The following is a 13,504-nucleotide window of genomic DNA, read 5'->3' on the forward strand; positions in this document are numbered from 1 at the left end:
ACAAACAAGCAATTCTGTCAAATATCTTATTAAATAATCAATTAAAAATATTTCATAGTATCTGTTTATTGCCCGATATTGTTTCCATTTATGAAGAAAGAATTCTTTAATACATTGCACTACCCCAGAGGCAAACCTTTTATTTAACTTAGGAACTATGAATGTTTTCACTAGCAAAGAGGAATTTATTTTAAAAGGAGTTGTTCCTGATTTTCATTTGTGCAACCCACTTTTTAAATTAAAATCTACTGTCGACTGAAAGTTTTGATTTTGTACAGCTGAGAAATAGGAATTATCGAAAAGTATCATATTGTCTGTGGCTTCTCATTCGGAATGCATCTTTACTAGACGTTCAAATACATTACACATGATTAAAATCGGTTACAGCTTAGTTGAAAATTGCAGATGTGCAACTTTCCCATGTATAAAAAATTACATAATACTTTCTTGTAAAAAAGTGCAACATATGAAGTAGAAGTTAAATTTCACGGTACTTAGCTTCATCGGTCGCTATATTATAATCTTTTACTTTCACTTATCAATAAATGACAATATTTCTAGGGTGAATATTGCATATGAAGGATTTGAAAACTGCTGTTGAACATGTTGTAAGGGGCGTCACAGAACTGCAAGAAAATGATGCGATGAGTTGTGCGGTATTGCCGACTGCTGTTGTACAAATCGATATTCGATGACGGTTGTTGGTTGTAAAATTCTATTCCCACACGGCGTACTCCAAATTTCACTAGTCTGATTCGACGTAAAAGACTTCGATCTGATTGATTTTCAAAAGAATAATAATAATAATAAATTTTCAAATAATACAAAATTCAAAAGATTTGAAAAGTGAAAAGAACAATAACAATAATAATAATAATAAATGTTGCTTACCAAGCCGTCCGCTTTTGCGATGGCCAGTTTTTCTCCGTTGCGATTCCATGCCAATTCGTAGATTCGTTTTTGATCATCATTTTCAATCTCATTTAACATCCCACCAACCTGAAAGTTTTTCTTTGCAAAAGGAAACAATAAAACAAAGCAATAAACTGCATATGTTGCACGCACTTTCACGTTCCACAACATTATCCTATTGTCCAATCCACTGGAGGCAAGAATATCAGAGCCCGGTCTGAATTCCAACGTACATATTGGACTAGTGTGAAACGAGAAAACGTACAAAATTTCGCCTCGATTTACATTCCACACCCTAACCGACTGGTCAGAAGAGCCGCTGTGAAAATATACATGCAATTAAAAGTTGAATCCCAAAAAATATTTGAACAAAAACCTTGCCAAAATTGCCCTGTCCGTGTCGTGCCAGCAGAGCACGTCCACTTCTGCAGTGTGACCACATAGTGAAAAGTCATACGTCTGGCTGTTCAGCCTCCAAATCTGAAAATGAATTATTAAAATAGATGTATGCATTAAATAAAGAACAAAAACCATAACAGTGAAAACTGTTTCAAAAACTTCACCCTGACTAGTCGATCATCAGAACAACTTGCCATCATCTTGCCAGCGGGATCCCATCTGATCATGTTCACCCGCATTTGGTGACCTTCGAACGTGGACATTACAAACGGATCCGTCGGCGAGCAGTGAAAAAGTGTTCCATTGTCAAAGCAAACGCTAAATGTACTGTCATCTTTCCAATCCGCGTCCGTCACGCTGGTGGAAAATGGTCCGTAATCTGCGTATATCTCGCCTGTACTGGCAGTCCAAATCACTATGATCTACAAAAAAAGAAAATCGACTTCTCTTGCCACGTCTGGTTATATCTCGCCCAACATCTCGTGCTGCTTTGTATTCCATTTTTTGAATAATCATAAATATGGTTGAAACAAAATTAAACTAATAAATCATCAATAAAACAATATATTGGAAGAAAGAGTGCCTTTCATTTTACAATTTTTGTTTGTTTCACTTTACGTTACAATGTTCTTGTAGAATTTTATATCCCAGATAGACAAGACGCATACTGACCCCATTGGAACTTGCAGTCAGCAAATGCTTTCCATCCGTGCTCCACTTCAATAATAAAATGGAATGGGTCGGATGAGTGCAAGTGAACAAGAAAGATCCTATAATAAACCAAAATCAAACTGTGACAATGACATTGAAGCACATACACACAGACAGACACAAATTTATCCTTAGACCAAATAAATAACTGTAATGACAGAAAATGATTAATTACCATCTCGTTTCCAGATACAGAACTGTCCAGCTAGTCCCACTGAGGCCGCAGTGTCACCATCGGGCTACAAAATAATGCATAACATACGGGTTTCAAACAAACAAGTAAATAATAGAAACTGCATTACACTCCACGCAACAAACGTCAAATCTGGCAACAGATGACGACAGTCTGTAACTTGGAGAGTCGTCAAATCTAAAGAAGCCAAAACACAGTTTTCATCAACGTTGGTAATGTCATTTTCCAAATTCCACAAGTGCACTATTTTGTCCACAGATCTGTTTAAATCAGAGTAAAGCATCAATCACACAGTGAAGCTCACAAAAATAAATAACAAAAACCCTGTAAGTAAGAAATCTTCTTTCGGATTCCAGGCACAATTAGAAACATCTGAATTATGGCCCACCTTGCTCAAAATTTTCAACACTTTTATACCCCATTTGCACGTGTTAATCGGTCGTATATCTGTAACTAAAATACAACTGCTTGCAATTTTGTTTCACCTCCAAAAAACAACCAGCCGACTGATTTCCTACTTTGCAACATATGATCAAACGGACTGTCACTTCGAGACGAATCAGTATCCGGCGACAAGGCAACTTCAGACGGATGATACAGTGTAGCAGGCACTAGTTCCAACAAACTTCCCATCTAAACATGTGAAATAAATTTATGCATACATAAAATAATTTTCACAGTCAAACCTCTGGAATATCTCCATCTTGAACACACTTTTTGTGCAGCGCATCCATAAGTATCTCCATACTGCCGAAGCAAACGTACGGAAGTTCTGAATCAAGCGTAGAACACAACACTTGACTTTCCAATTCGAACTGCTTTGCAATTCTGTGCTGCCCTGGAAATGAAATGCAAATACAAAATAAAAATCCATCACGGCAGAGAAACAGCATAATTTTATCTTATTAACACAAATAATCTTGAACTTGCAAATGCTAGCTCATACATTTATTTTTATTATGATTATTAATTAGCGCACGTTCACTTAGGCAGAATAAGAAAAACAGTCTTGTCTTGGTACAATTTCAAATGTTTTAGCATCACATAACAAATTTCTGTAATTTTTTTCGTAAAATTCAATAATATTCAAAACAATACTTTTGCAAAACAACTGAATATTGCATGTCCACCTTTTTTGAATCATTGATAATAAAGAACATCAATGAGAAAACACTTCAATTTTAACAATGCTATTAATTGATTAAAATTTAATTTTCAGCACCTTAATGTAAAAGAAAAAAGCATTAAATTTGTACGTGAAGGTGGGCGACAAATGAAACAACATCGACGCAATTATGTGCTTTGAAGTTCAATCACTTTACCTGTATCTTTCAAGAAACGCCAGACTAAGTAATGCAAATCTTCGGTTCGAATTGGCGATTCCATCCATAGTGTAGGAATACGCCTTCTAGAAGGAACAACAACTGGTTCAGGAACATTCGTTTCTTCTGTTTCCATACTGGCCTAACAACACTACGCAAGTGTACTTCACTTACTATTCAATACAACAGTTAACAGATTACAGCAATAAAATAAAATTGAAATCGTATTAAATAATTTAATAATGAAAAAAGACAATTAAGTGCGCAGCGCTTCATCTAGACAACATAATAACTTGCCAATAAAAAGCCATGAAAGTACCATATTACAAATGTACGCTGTGAAAGATAAGTTATAATACAGTATAATAATTTCACAAAATTTATTTACTTAACAACTTTCATAACTAATTATCAATTAATTAGTAGATATCAGTTTTCAAGCAAATAAAAAACTTTCGTCAACTTCGCAATTTCTAAATGAAACAAACATACAGTACAATTTTCAATAAAAAAAATTAAGTATAAATACAATGACAGTAAGGTACAGCTTTTCAGAAAAGCATAAATCGAAAATTATACGGTTTAAAATTTTTTCATTGCAAAATTATTATCGTTATTTTAATGAATTTTCTCAATATTTTGCATTTATTTCACATTGAGAAACAAACATTTGAAAAATATAGCACTACCGAGTGCTTGTTCCATTCTCTAGGCAATTATCAATTTGTGTCATTTGAATGTGTGCTTGTTTCCAAAACCAAACAAAAAGTAATAAATAAATAAATAAATAAACCACATCATATAATGGTTTGAGTCGAACAATATGCCAGTAAGGGAAAACGTCCAAACTGACCAGCCACCAAGTGATGTCGTATAACTGGTGTGTGAATACTCGACATTCTTGGAGGTCAGTATTGCTAGCAGCTAGGTTTACTAGGAAACGCACCTGAGCCACGTTAAGCCATTTTTGTTTCGGTGAATGAAATTTTGTCAATTATGATTGCAGCTGAAAAAGCTTGTCCAGAGCTGCTGTCTTTTTACCATATATATATATTCAGTTGTTGATCTGTAAGAGCTGTACGAACTTTAGAATAGACTTTTACAGGTTCTCTCCAAGATAACGTGATCCTAACCGAACCTTAGGTACATTAAAGTTTATTCTCTTTAAATGGAGTATATATATTATTCTTCAACTCTTTTCTTCGTTCGTTGATAATAATGTTCGCCCTTGCCTCAATTTCTCTTCTCCTCTTTGAATCTTTACAAAACCTATACAACAACAGTGTGTCCTTTTAAATTTGATTAGTTTACAGTTAGCTTCAGTTTGTATTTCATAAACTAACTGTCCCATTTCTTCAAAACAATGGTGATCGCCGTGAATTTTCAACAAGCAATTTCTATATTGCACAACAAGTGATGATATACGTCAATTGTTCTTTGCAACCGTTCAACTGGAAACTGTGATCAGATTGCTTGTTTGTTGAGTCGACGGACAAGGTCGACGCTTAAGCCAACTAATTAATGAACGCCAATTTCAATTTTTCAAACCTGTCATGAACAACACTGCTAAAATAACTGCACAACAGACAGTTGCAGTGTACTGTAAAAACTTTGGTAAATGAAAATTTAAATAAATTCATTTATTAAATTCACTAGTTCATTTATTGAATGCACGCTTCAACAACGTCAGTCACGCAAAACAGTACTTCACATTTTCAATACGATAATCATCACCACAACGTACGTGCATTGGAAAATTAACGGTTAATAAGAAAACTACAATACGACAATTCCAAATGACTAAGATTTGAAAGAAATAAACAGAAACAACTAGAAATTCTTCACTTCCAATATTTCGAGCTAGAAATAAAAAAATTAAATTAAACCACAATAAATTTGTCAGCAAAAATTAAAATGTTAAATAACCGTTCCATCCTGTCTGCCAACAGCAATCATTTGACCACTTCGGTTCCACATCATGACGTTCACCGTGGCCCTGTCTCCATTGCCAATCTTTCTCAACCGCTTCCCATTCTGAAATTATTCAAATAAACAAAACATCGGTCAAAAAAAAACAATGCATAATTCGCATCCAACGAGTCATATTTATTTACACGGCCGTTCCACAAGCAAATCACGCTGTCAGATGAACAAGAGATAAGCATGTCGGTCCCAGGTCTGAACGCAACCATGCGCAGAGATGTCATGTGCCCATTTAGCATGTGCAACATTTCTGCGCTTATTACATCCCAAACACAAACTAGGCCATCTTCAGATCCGCTAAAAAATTTTATTATAAAAAAAAGAAAAAGAAATCAAATTATTGCAAAACACACAACAATAAATCACATGTACCTTGCCAAAATTGCCTGATCAGTACTATGCCAACCCAACGTGTTCACTTCGGCAGTGTGTCCTTTCAAACAACCAACGCATTCTTCATTTCCAAATCGCCAGACCTTTGAAATATGGTGTATAAAACCAATTTACAGACAATTTCTTTGCAAAAACAATTCATTTAACATACCTTAACCATCATATCACTGGAACCAGTAGCTGCCATATTGCCAGTTGGGTCCCATTTGATCACATTGATACTATTTTCATGACCGTTGAACGGACCCGACGCATCTGTACTGGTGATACAACAATGAAACAACATTCCATCTTTGGAACATGCGGTGAAAGTGGCGCCATCTTTCCAATCAGCGTCGGTTACATCATCTTCAAAAGGCGTGAAACACCCAACGCAATCGCCCGTCCTGGCAGACCATAGTGAAATAACCTAGAACACATTTATTTCAGTTGAAGACTAAAGGATTTCAACAATTCTCTGAAAATGCATGCTTTTGGCAAAGCAAGTTTAAAAAAAACACCAACGCAACTGCGTAAGAAAAATATAAGAGAGAAGGTATTGTGGATAGAGGAAAAATTGCTCACCCCATCTACAGTAGCAGTCAGCAACAGTCTTTCGGTGGCATTCCATTTCAATATAGCAATGTCTTCCGGAACGTTGAAGCAATTGATTGTAAAATTGCCTGAAAATGCATGATCATCAATTCATACAATCTCGAACAAACAAGTAAAACAAGGCTAGACGACAGAATTTGATTTTCATTTACCATCCTTTTTACAGATTCGAATTTTTCCGCTACTGTCAGCAGAGGCAATCAAATCTCCTTGTGACTGAAATGGAAATAAAAAAATCAAATCAAATCAAATCAAATAACATTACTCTAGAAATTCAAAAACATACACTCCACGAAACCAAAACGACGCCATTACTGACAGGCAAATTTACACCATTATTTTCGTCTTCAAAACAAGTTATCTCACGACAGCTATTTTTTGTCTCTTCCTTTTTATCTTTCAAATTCCACAAACGCACTACTTTGTCAGCAGATCTGTTGAAAAAAAATTAATAATTTATGCTAATGCAACGCTGAAAAGAAAAACCCCGTAAGCAGTAAATCTTCTTCAAAACTCCAATCCAAGCTGCAAATGCTGCTGTTGTAGTTTGTGCACATGATACATTTCAGTTCGACAACTGTAAATGATGAATCTTCGGAAGCTAAAGCAAAACAACAACAACATAGAATTGTTGGATAAATAATAAGTGAAACAACAGAATATAACGCTTTCATTTTACAAAATTTACAATTGTCAACAGAAGTTGTCTCAGTACTACTTGAACTTGATTCGGATAGAAAACATTCACCAGGTACCAAATCGTATAAATTGCCATCCTAAATGAAAAACTTCAAACATGAAACACAAATAACAAAATTACATTGCACATTTATATATACTGATCACAACCTGAGGAATATCTCCGTCCACAATAGACTTGAAATGAAGCATCTCGAGAAGTTTTTTCAAACTTCCTTTGCAAATGCTCAAGTCTTCTATGCCGCAATTTTCCTCCACTGCATTATTTTCTGCAAACAATTCTGCGGTTACATGATAGCCTGAAAAATGAATACCACACTGCAATGTCGGTTTGAAACAGTAAAGACAAATGAATAAAATAAACGTTTTAATTTTTCAGCAATCTATGAAAAAGAACATAAATACACAGCAAGATGACAATTCGTGCTTGAAAGCAATAGTTACGATAAATGATCTCAAAATATTCATTCCATGAAGATGAAAGTTTATCAAATGAAAAACCGACCAATTACTTAACTAGCAATAAAAACACGAAAAAAAATGACAATATTGGCTGTTTAAAAAACTTCCTCAAAATATAACTGATAATTTTTTAAAAAATTGCAAATTTAAACACACAATTAATTCACAGGTCACAATGCAGAATATGCACCGATGGCAGTGAGCAATGGGTAAGAAGAAATTTCAAACTTAAAAATTTGCTCAACAATCGACAGATCTATTTAGAGGTTAATTTACTAATAAAAAAATGATATACTGAATAACAATAAAATACTGAGAAAACTAAATTCATAAAACATAATTCATAATGAACACGTCTTATTGAAGTACATTCAAGAAAATTGGTCAGCTGAATTTCAGTGTTGGCCAGAATAAATTTGCTTAAAATAAATGTGCACAGTTCTTACCGTAATCTTTGAAAAACCTCCAAATTAGAAAATTCAACTGATCCTCAGGAAATGGAGAAAGTACTGAAGTAGGAGTGGAACAATCTGCGTCCTCGTCGAATTCGCTGTCAAACTCAGATAAAGGTGGTGTAGAACAGTCTTCATCCTGGTCGAATCCGATGTTATGCTCAGCTGAACGTGGTGTGGAACAATTTGCGTCCTCGTCGAATCCTCTGTTATGCTCAGCTAAAGGTGGAGTGGAACAGTTTTCGTCCTCGTCGAATCCGATGTTATGCTCAGCTGAACGTGGTGCGGAACAGTCTTCGTCCTCATCAGATTTGCTGTTATGTTCATCTGCAGGTGAAGTGGAACAATTTGCGTCCTCGTCGAATCCTCTGTTATGCTCATCAGAAGGTAGAGTGGAACAGTTTTCGTCCTCGCCAGTTGCCATCTTTTAGTACCGGTCAATCTATGGTTAAGAACAAAATATATATATAAAGAACAGCAACATGTTATATATTAAATAAGATCGAATGTCAGTCGAGATTCATTGTGACATTCAATATTGTGTTGATTTTTGACTCGCCTGACCATTCTCAAAGGCTTACCTTTCACGTTCAATTTCAATTAAGTCCGAAACTTTTCAGCAGAAGAAACTTTATCAATTTTACGCGTGCAAACTGATTAATAATAATATTTCTGAATGCTGTAAATATGCACGACCCACGCTTGCTCGTACCAATACAGACAGAGTTCTGGTGAGAGAATATCCGACAGTAATCTACTGTGTAAAATGAAAAGCAGGTATTATTGTTTAAAAATTAATACAAAATCAACTTGTTAAAAAATACCTCTAAAAAATAAATTTAAAATAAATTCGTGTTAAAATTTTTATTATTTTATTATTTGACAATTGGTATTGTATTTTTTCCCCATTTTCACGGGACACTCTCTCTTGGTAAAATTTTCTGGGATGATTTTCTATTGGTTGGCAAAAAATGGAGTTTTCATTGGATAGCTTCTGATTGCATAGTTATGGCGTAATAACATTGGTTGTCTCGCCTAAATTTTTCATCACAAGGTTGAACATTAATAGTAAGTAGCAAGCGAATCCGTGAACATTTCTTTCAAAATAATACAAACAATAAATAAAAATGACAATTTATAATAATTTATAAAAATACGCAAATTTTTTTCTCACAATTTTACGAATGATCACCTGCACGCTTTTTAATCCTCCTTTACTTTCAAAATTCATACTGTAACAAAGTGCCAATTAACCCTGTGAATGAGATGTTTCGCGTTTTTCGGTTTGTTTATAATGTTTATTCATAATTTTTCATTATAAACACAGCATTATATTTTGTTCATGTTTACCTCAAGTAAATCCAATTATTCCATCCTATTTGTAAAATGCAGTTTTTTCTCTTATTGAAAAAAATACTACATAATAATAATAAGAGTAAAACAGCGTGTGTGAATGAACGAATGAGCCATTTAAATATGAATATACTGTATGCTTGAAAATGAATGAAATGAAATAAAGTAAGAGTAACTGCGCAACAGAAGATAGAAAAGGTATTTTTAAAAAAAATCACACTACAAATGAATGCACCAACACAATAGCCAGGTGCCGGCCGGTCAGCCGGTTGTAATATTTGACTGTTTGTTTTCACACAGCTTCTTCATTTATTACGCACAGTAAATGAATAATCGCATTCAGTTGAACAATAAATGGCGTTTCTTCTTTCTAAAATAAAACAATAAAAACCAAAAACGGCACAAATTTTCAAAACATAAATTGCCAGTGTCGTGTGAGATTCACTAATAGAATTCAATATTTTTAATAGATGTTAAATCGTCGTTCAAAAATTATATAATTTTGTTGAAAAGCAAAAATAAAAAATAAAATTTCCATTATTTCGTGCGTCGTGTGCTTTTTTTCAGTTGTAGCATAATTGCGCAAAAATTAAAAAAATAAAATAATCAACGACCCTGAACTGCAGTTGCGAATGTTGGTTGCTGGGTGAAAATTTGAAAGCAACAACTTACAATCGGAAACTATTTGGAAACGTGCGAGATGCGTACGAGCTCAATCGACTGAAATCAGTGCGGAAATTGAGCTATGTTTTATCATTATTAAAACAAAAAAAGTATATATTTTCCCGCTTACTCTTTCAAACTGTCGGCCGAGGCAGAATGCGTGAACGACGGATGTTCCTCTTTGAAGCGGAACTTGTCGTCCGCAAGGGTTTTCATTTTCTCCTGAATCATGGCTCGTTTCTGTTCCAAGTGCTGGTTGTTGTCCATCGTTCTGCGTGCTAGCTGAAAGCAAACAAATTTGCCCAAAATAACAACACTGACAGAGCTGATTTGAATGTCATTTATACGATGAGCCACACCAACCTCTTCTTCTAATTTTGTCAATTTTTCCATCTTCTCTTTGATCTTCTGCTCAAATACCTGAAATGATGGCCGAATACTACTTCTCACGTAAATGATAATATCAATCAATATAATTGCTTCACTTGATTGATGTCGCTTTCCATTTTTTCCAAATGACGTTGATGTTGGCGTCTTTCCTCTTCAATTTGCGTAAACGGATCCCTAGAATGACAACGGCTACTACACATGGAAAGTTGCTTCTCTATTTTACAAACAAACTGCATCGTTACATTGTCAACTCGCTAGCGTTGTGATGATCGCAGGCGCTCAACATTTGACGACAACGAAAATTTTCATAGTGCACGTAATTGGTAACATCCACCAAATCCAGCATGTAACTTCTGCAAAATTGTGCAGATGAAAAACCAACATATTTTGAAACAAACAAACAACTCACTTGATTAAACTGTTTTTCAAGTATGTAAAATCATTGTGTTCCGGATTTTCCACTACAGCACACAAACAAGTGAAACACGTTGAAATAAATTATGCAAAAAGACGGGCAGAAAAAAAAGCAGTCGTTTCCTCACCTTCCACAACACCCCACGGATATTTGCGACAACGAACATTTTTGCCGTTTATTTCGCAAAAATCTGAACTGCCAACAACGGCGAACGGAAGTCGATCTTTGAAAAGCATCTGCTCACCAGGACGGCCGGATTCGGTTTCGGGAAAATCATAAATCTGAATGCCATTCTCTTCGATTTGATTTAAAATCTGAATTTAAAATTTTCCATTTTATTTCATAATTGGAATATAGAAAAGAATGAAATATACAGTTTCCTTCATGCGTTGACATTCTTCCGGGAGAAGCGTGTCCGCCTTGGCGATGATCGGAATAATGTTCACACGATCGTGAAGTTTTTGCAAAACTTGGATATCCAGTGCTTTGAGGCTAGAAAAGATTTTTAAAAAAATAACACTGAAAACCACAACCAAATTCTCAACTACCCGTCACCGTTCGGCGGTACAAAATACAAACAACAGTGAACACGCTGGTCAGGAATATTGACAGATCGGTTGATTTTCGTTTCTGCTTCGAAATATTTCAAATACTGTTGATCAATGTATTGCACAATTGGTTTCCAGCTAAAAGCAACAAGAACAAGAACAACAAGGAGAGAAATAAAATGCACAATGCATAAATTTAGAAATACATCAACAACCTGTTGTTATTGTCTATAGCATCACCGAAGCCAGGTGTGTCGACTACCGTCAACGCCAATTTGACGCCATTTTCTACCAAATGAACGACATTTTCTTCAATCTGAAAAGAGAAAAATGAAAAAAAAAATTTTCACTTTCACAAATCCACGTCTTCACTTACATGCAAGGGTTTGGATCTAGGCTTTCGTTCAGGTGGGTAGATGTCAGCCATGAACAGTGTGTTGAGCAAAGTGGACTTGCCGAGGCCACTTTCGCCGACAACCATGATGGTAAATTCGAAACCTTTCTTCAACGCATTCCCGTGAACCTGGTTGGGCAAATATGAAAAGCCAACAAAGCCACGCAGTTCGGAATATGCTGGCGACACGCCCTTTTCCCACTTTTTCCCACCTTTCTGACTCTGACCATTGGATGTCATGTGAACTAGAAAAAAATTACAATTTTAAATCAATAAATAAACAGATAAAAATATACATGAAGAAAGTTCTTCGCATATGGACGGTCGACTTATTGTTCGCGTGTCCATGCCAGGTTTGTAAATATGATTATTCTCAGCTAAATAATGGGACGGTTTGGTGCGACGCCCGAATTCCTGCAATATTCAAACAGAACAACAAATAAACACAGCGTTGAATGAAAAACAAACATGAATCAATTTATTATTATTCATTCGTTTCATTCTCTCTCTCTCTCTCTCTCTCTCTCTCAACAGTCAGTTAGCGTTAATAAATAAAAAATATATAACATTCATCTTGTCTTTTGTTTCTCTTTCTTAAAACAATCAAGCTTACTTACTAGCTGAACTAAAAGCAGCGAACAAATTAAAATTGAACGTGCAAACCAGATGACCAAACCAAATGAAATAATAATAATAATAATTCCTGTTAGTTGGATTTTGAAAAATTCAAAAAATCCCATCTCAAACAGATGGTAGTAAAAGCAGCACTTGTGTACGTTTTTAAATTGAATAAGTAAAATGTACTGAAGTGAAAAATGCATTTACACTTGGAGGGAAAAAAAGAAAAAATATCACCACCAAGAGGAAGACTGACTAATTGAACGTTTCGAGCAGATTTGAGAAAATTAAAAGTACAAACGAGCCAAGAAAAGCAATTGCACACTGCTTGATGTAGGTAGTGACTGATGTATTACTGGAAAGAGAAGAAGAAACAAAACAAAAAAAAAACAGTACAAGCACGCACTTTAAATGAAATGCTGGCACGGTTGAAGTGCTTCTCAGCAGATCGGCTTTCGGCTCGTTTCATCCTACCGCGTCGCTAGTTAGTTAAGTTCAGTTAGTTAGTTCAGTGGAAGATGAGAAAGTGCAATTTTGCCGACGGCAGAAATAATGCTCAAACGTCAGTGATGAATAACGTTACAAATAATAATAATAATAATAATGGAATGAGAAAATATCCAGAATACGATAAGAAATTGGACGACGAACACGCATTCCAATGATCGAATACAATCGCCGCAAACAGAGAATAGCACCGATAAGAAGCAATAAAGAAAAAAATATTGGAAAGGCATAAAAGCGACACGACCGCCGAGCAAACTTAGCCTTGATAACGGTGTCCAGTTTTACGAGCACGGTAAACGCGCTGATTCAACACGTTTCCATGACAAATGATTTCAAAAACAATACAAAACCAATGCCTCGTGACAGTTTACAACAATGCAAGTATCACTGAACGATCAGGCGAAATGACAAAGCGAAACAAAGCTTCAATTCAACGAAAAAAAACGACAACGATGTGATAGAATAGAAATTTGAAAAAAAAAAGAAATTCAGCTGA

General features: G+C 35.1%; 4 protein-coding genes across 4 annotated transcripts; all 4 read right to left on the bottom strand.

The window, feature by feature from the left end:
• Window positions 1-618: 618 nt before the first annotated feature.
• Tsp_10679 (conserved hypothetical protein) lies at window positions 619-1,812 on the bottom strand. The gene is made up of 6 exons (XM_003373626.1): window positions 1,789-1,812; window positions 1,476-1,733; window positions 1,289-1,392; window positions 1,066-1,129; window positions 892-999; window positions 619-768 (listed from the first exon to the last, which is right to left on the bottom strand). The coding sequence occupies exons 1-6, from the start codon at window positions 1,810-1,812 to the stop codon at window positions 619-621; spliced, it is 708 nt and encodes a 235-aa protein (XP_003373674.1).
• Window positions 1,813-1,920: 108 nt separating this feature from the next.
• Window positions 1,921-3,673, bottom strand: Tsp_10678 (conserved hypothetical protein). The gene is made up of 7 exons (XM_003373627.1): window positions 3,538-3,673; window positions 2,902-3,053; window positions 2,734-2,848; window positions 2,539-2,662; window positions 2,325-2,475; window positions 2,198-2,261; window positions 1,921-2,081 (listed from the first exon to the last, which is right to left on the bottom strand). The coding sequence occupies exons 1-7, from the start codon at window positions 3,671-3,673 to the stop codon at window positions 1,921-1,923; spliced, it is 903 nt and encodes a 300-aa protein (XP_003373675.1).
• A 1,554-nt stretch (window positions 3,674-5,227) lies between these two features.
• On the bottom strand, window positions 5,228-8,544 carry Tsp_10677 (WD domain, G-beta repeat protein). Its single transcript, XM_003373628.1, has 11 exons — window positions 8,115-8,544; window positions 7,357-7,505; window positions 6,994-7,283; window positions 6,794-6,941; window positions 6,660-6,723; window positions 6,478-6,575; window positions 6,065-6,322; window positions 5,893-5,996; window positions 5,654-5,817; window positions 5,464-5,571; window positions 5,228-5,337 (listed from the first exon to the last, which is right to left on the bottom strand). Exons 1-11 carry the CDS (start codon window positions 8,542-8,544, stop codon window positions 5,228-5,230), a joined length of 1,923 nt encoding a protein of 640 aa, XP_003373676.1.
• Window positions 8,545-10,262: 1,718 nt separating this feature from the next.
• Tsp_10676 (septin-7) lies at window positions 10,263-12,299 on the bottom strand. Its single transcript, XM_003373629.1, has 11 exons — window positions 12,180-12,299; window positions 11,866-12,128; window positions 11,705-11,805; window positions 11,490-11,627; window positions 11,316-11,433; window positions 11,069-11,255; window positions 10,936-10,987; window positions 10,769-10,879; window positions 10,622-10,700; window positions 10,500-10,556; window positions 10,263-10,418 (listed from the first exon to the last, which is right to left on the bottom strand). Exons 1-11 carry the CDS (start codon window positions 12,229-12,231, stop codon window positions 10,263-10,265), a joined length of 1,314 nt encoding a protein of 437 aa, XP_003373677.1. The 5' UTR covers window positions 12,232-12,299.
• Between the last annotated feature and the right edge of the window lie 1,205 nt (window positions 12,300-13,504).

This window comes from Trichinella spiralis, assembly GCF_000181795.1.
Source record: "Trichinella spiralis strain ISS 195 chromosome Unknown Scfld6, whole genome shotgun sequence".
NCBI classification, from domain to species: Eukaryota; Metazoa; Nematoda; class Enoplea; order Trichinellida; family Trichinellidae; genus Trichinella; species Trichinella spiralis.

Bases quoted from the DNA above. Each gene is read 5' to 3' on its own strand.
- Tsp_10677 (XM_003373628.1), bottom strand. From the start codon at position 8,544: ATGGCAACTGGCGAGGACGAAAACTGTTCCACTCTACCTTCTGATGAG. The intron at 6,942-6,993 runs GTTTTTCTTTTC...TTTTTTCAACAG, and splicing joins GAAGATTTACTGCTTACGGG to ATCTGCTGACAAAGTAGTGC. The intron at 6,323-6,477 runs GTGAGCAATTTT...AATGTGTTCTAG, and splicing joins TGACTGCTACTGTAGATGGG to GTTATTTCACTATGGTCTGC.
- Tsp_10676 (XM_003373629.1), bottom strand. From the start codon at position 12,231: ATGGACACGCGAACAATAAGTCGACCGTCCATATGCGAAGAACTTTCT. The intron at 10,880-10,935 runs GTGAGTTGTTTG...ACAATTTTGCAG, and splicing joins TTGAAAAACAGTTTAATCAA to AAGTTACATGCTGGATTTGG. The intron at 10,701-10,768 runs GTAACGATGCAG...TTGTCATTCTAG, and splicing joins AACGCTAGCGAGTTGACAAT to GGATCCGTTTACGCAAATTG.
- Tsp_10679 (XM_003373626.1), bottom strand. From the start codon at position 1,812: ATGGAATACAAAGCAGCACGAGAT. The intron at 1,000-1,065 runs GTGCGTGCAACA...AAAAACTTTCAG, and splicing joins TAATGTTGTGGAACGTGAAA to GTTGGTGGGATGTTAAATGA. The intron at 769-891 runs GTAAGCAACATT...ATCAGATCGAAG, and splicing joins TCGCAAAAGCGGACGGCTTG to TCTTTTACGTCGAATCAGAC.
- Tsp_10678 (XM_003373627.1), bottom strand. From the start codon at position 3,673: ATGGAAACAGAAGAAACGAATGTTCCTGAACCAGTTGTTGTTCCTTCT. The intron at 3,054-3,537 runs GTAAAGTGATTG...TTTCATTTCCAG, and splicing joins GCGTTTCTTGAAAGATACAG to GGCAGCACAGAATTGCAAAG. The intron at 2,476-2,538 runs GTTTTTGTTATT...TGATTTAAACAG, and splicing joins GAAGATTTCTTACTTACAGG to ATCTGTGGACAAAATAGTGC.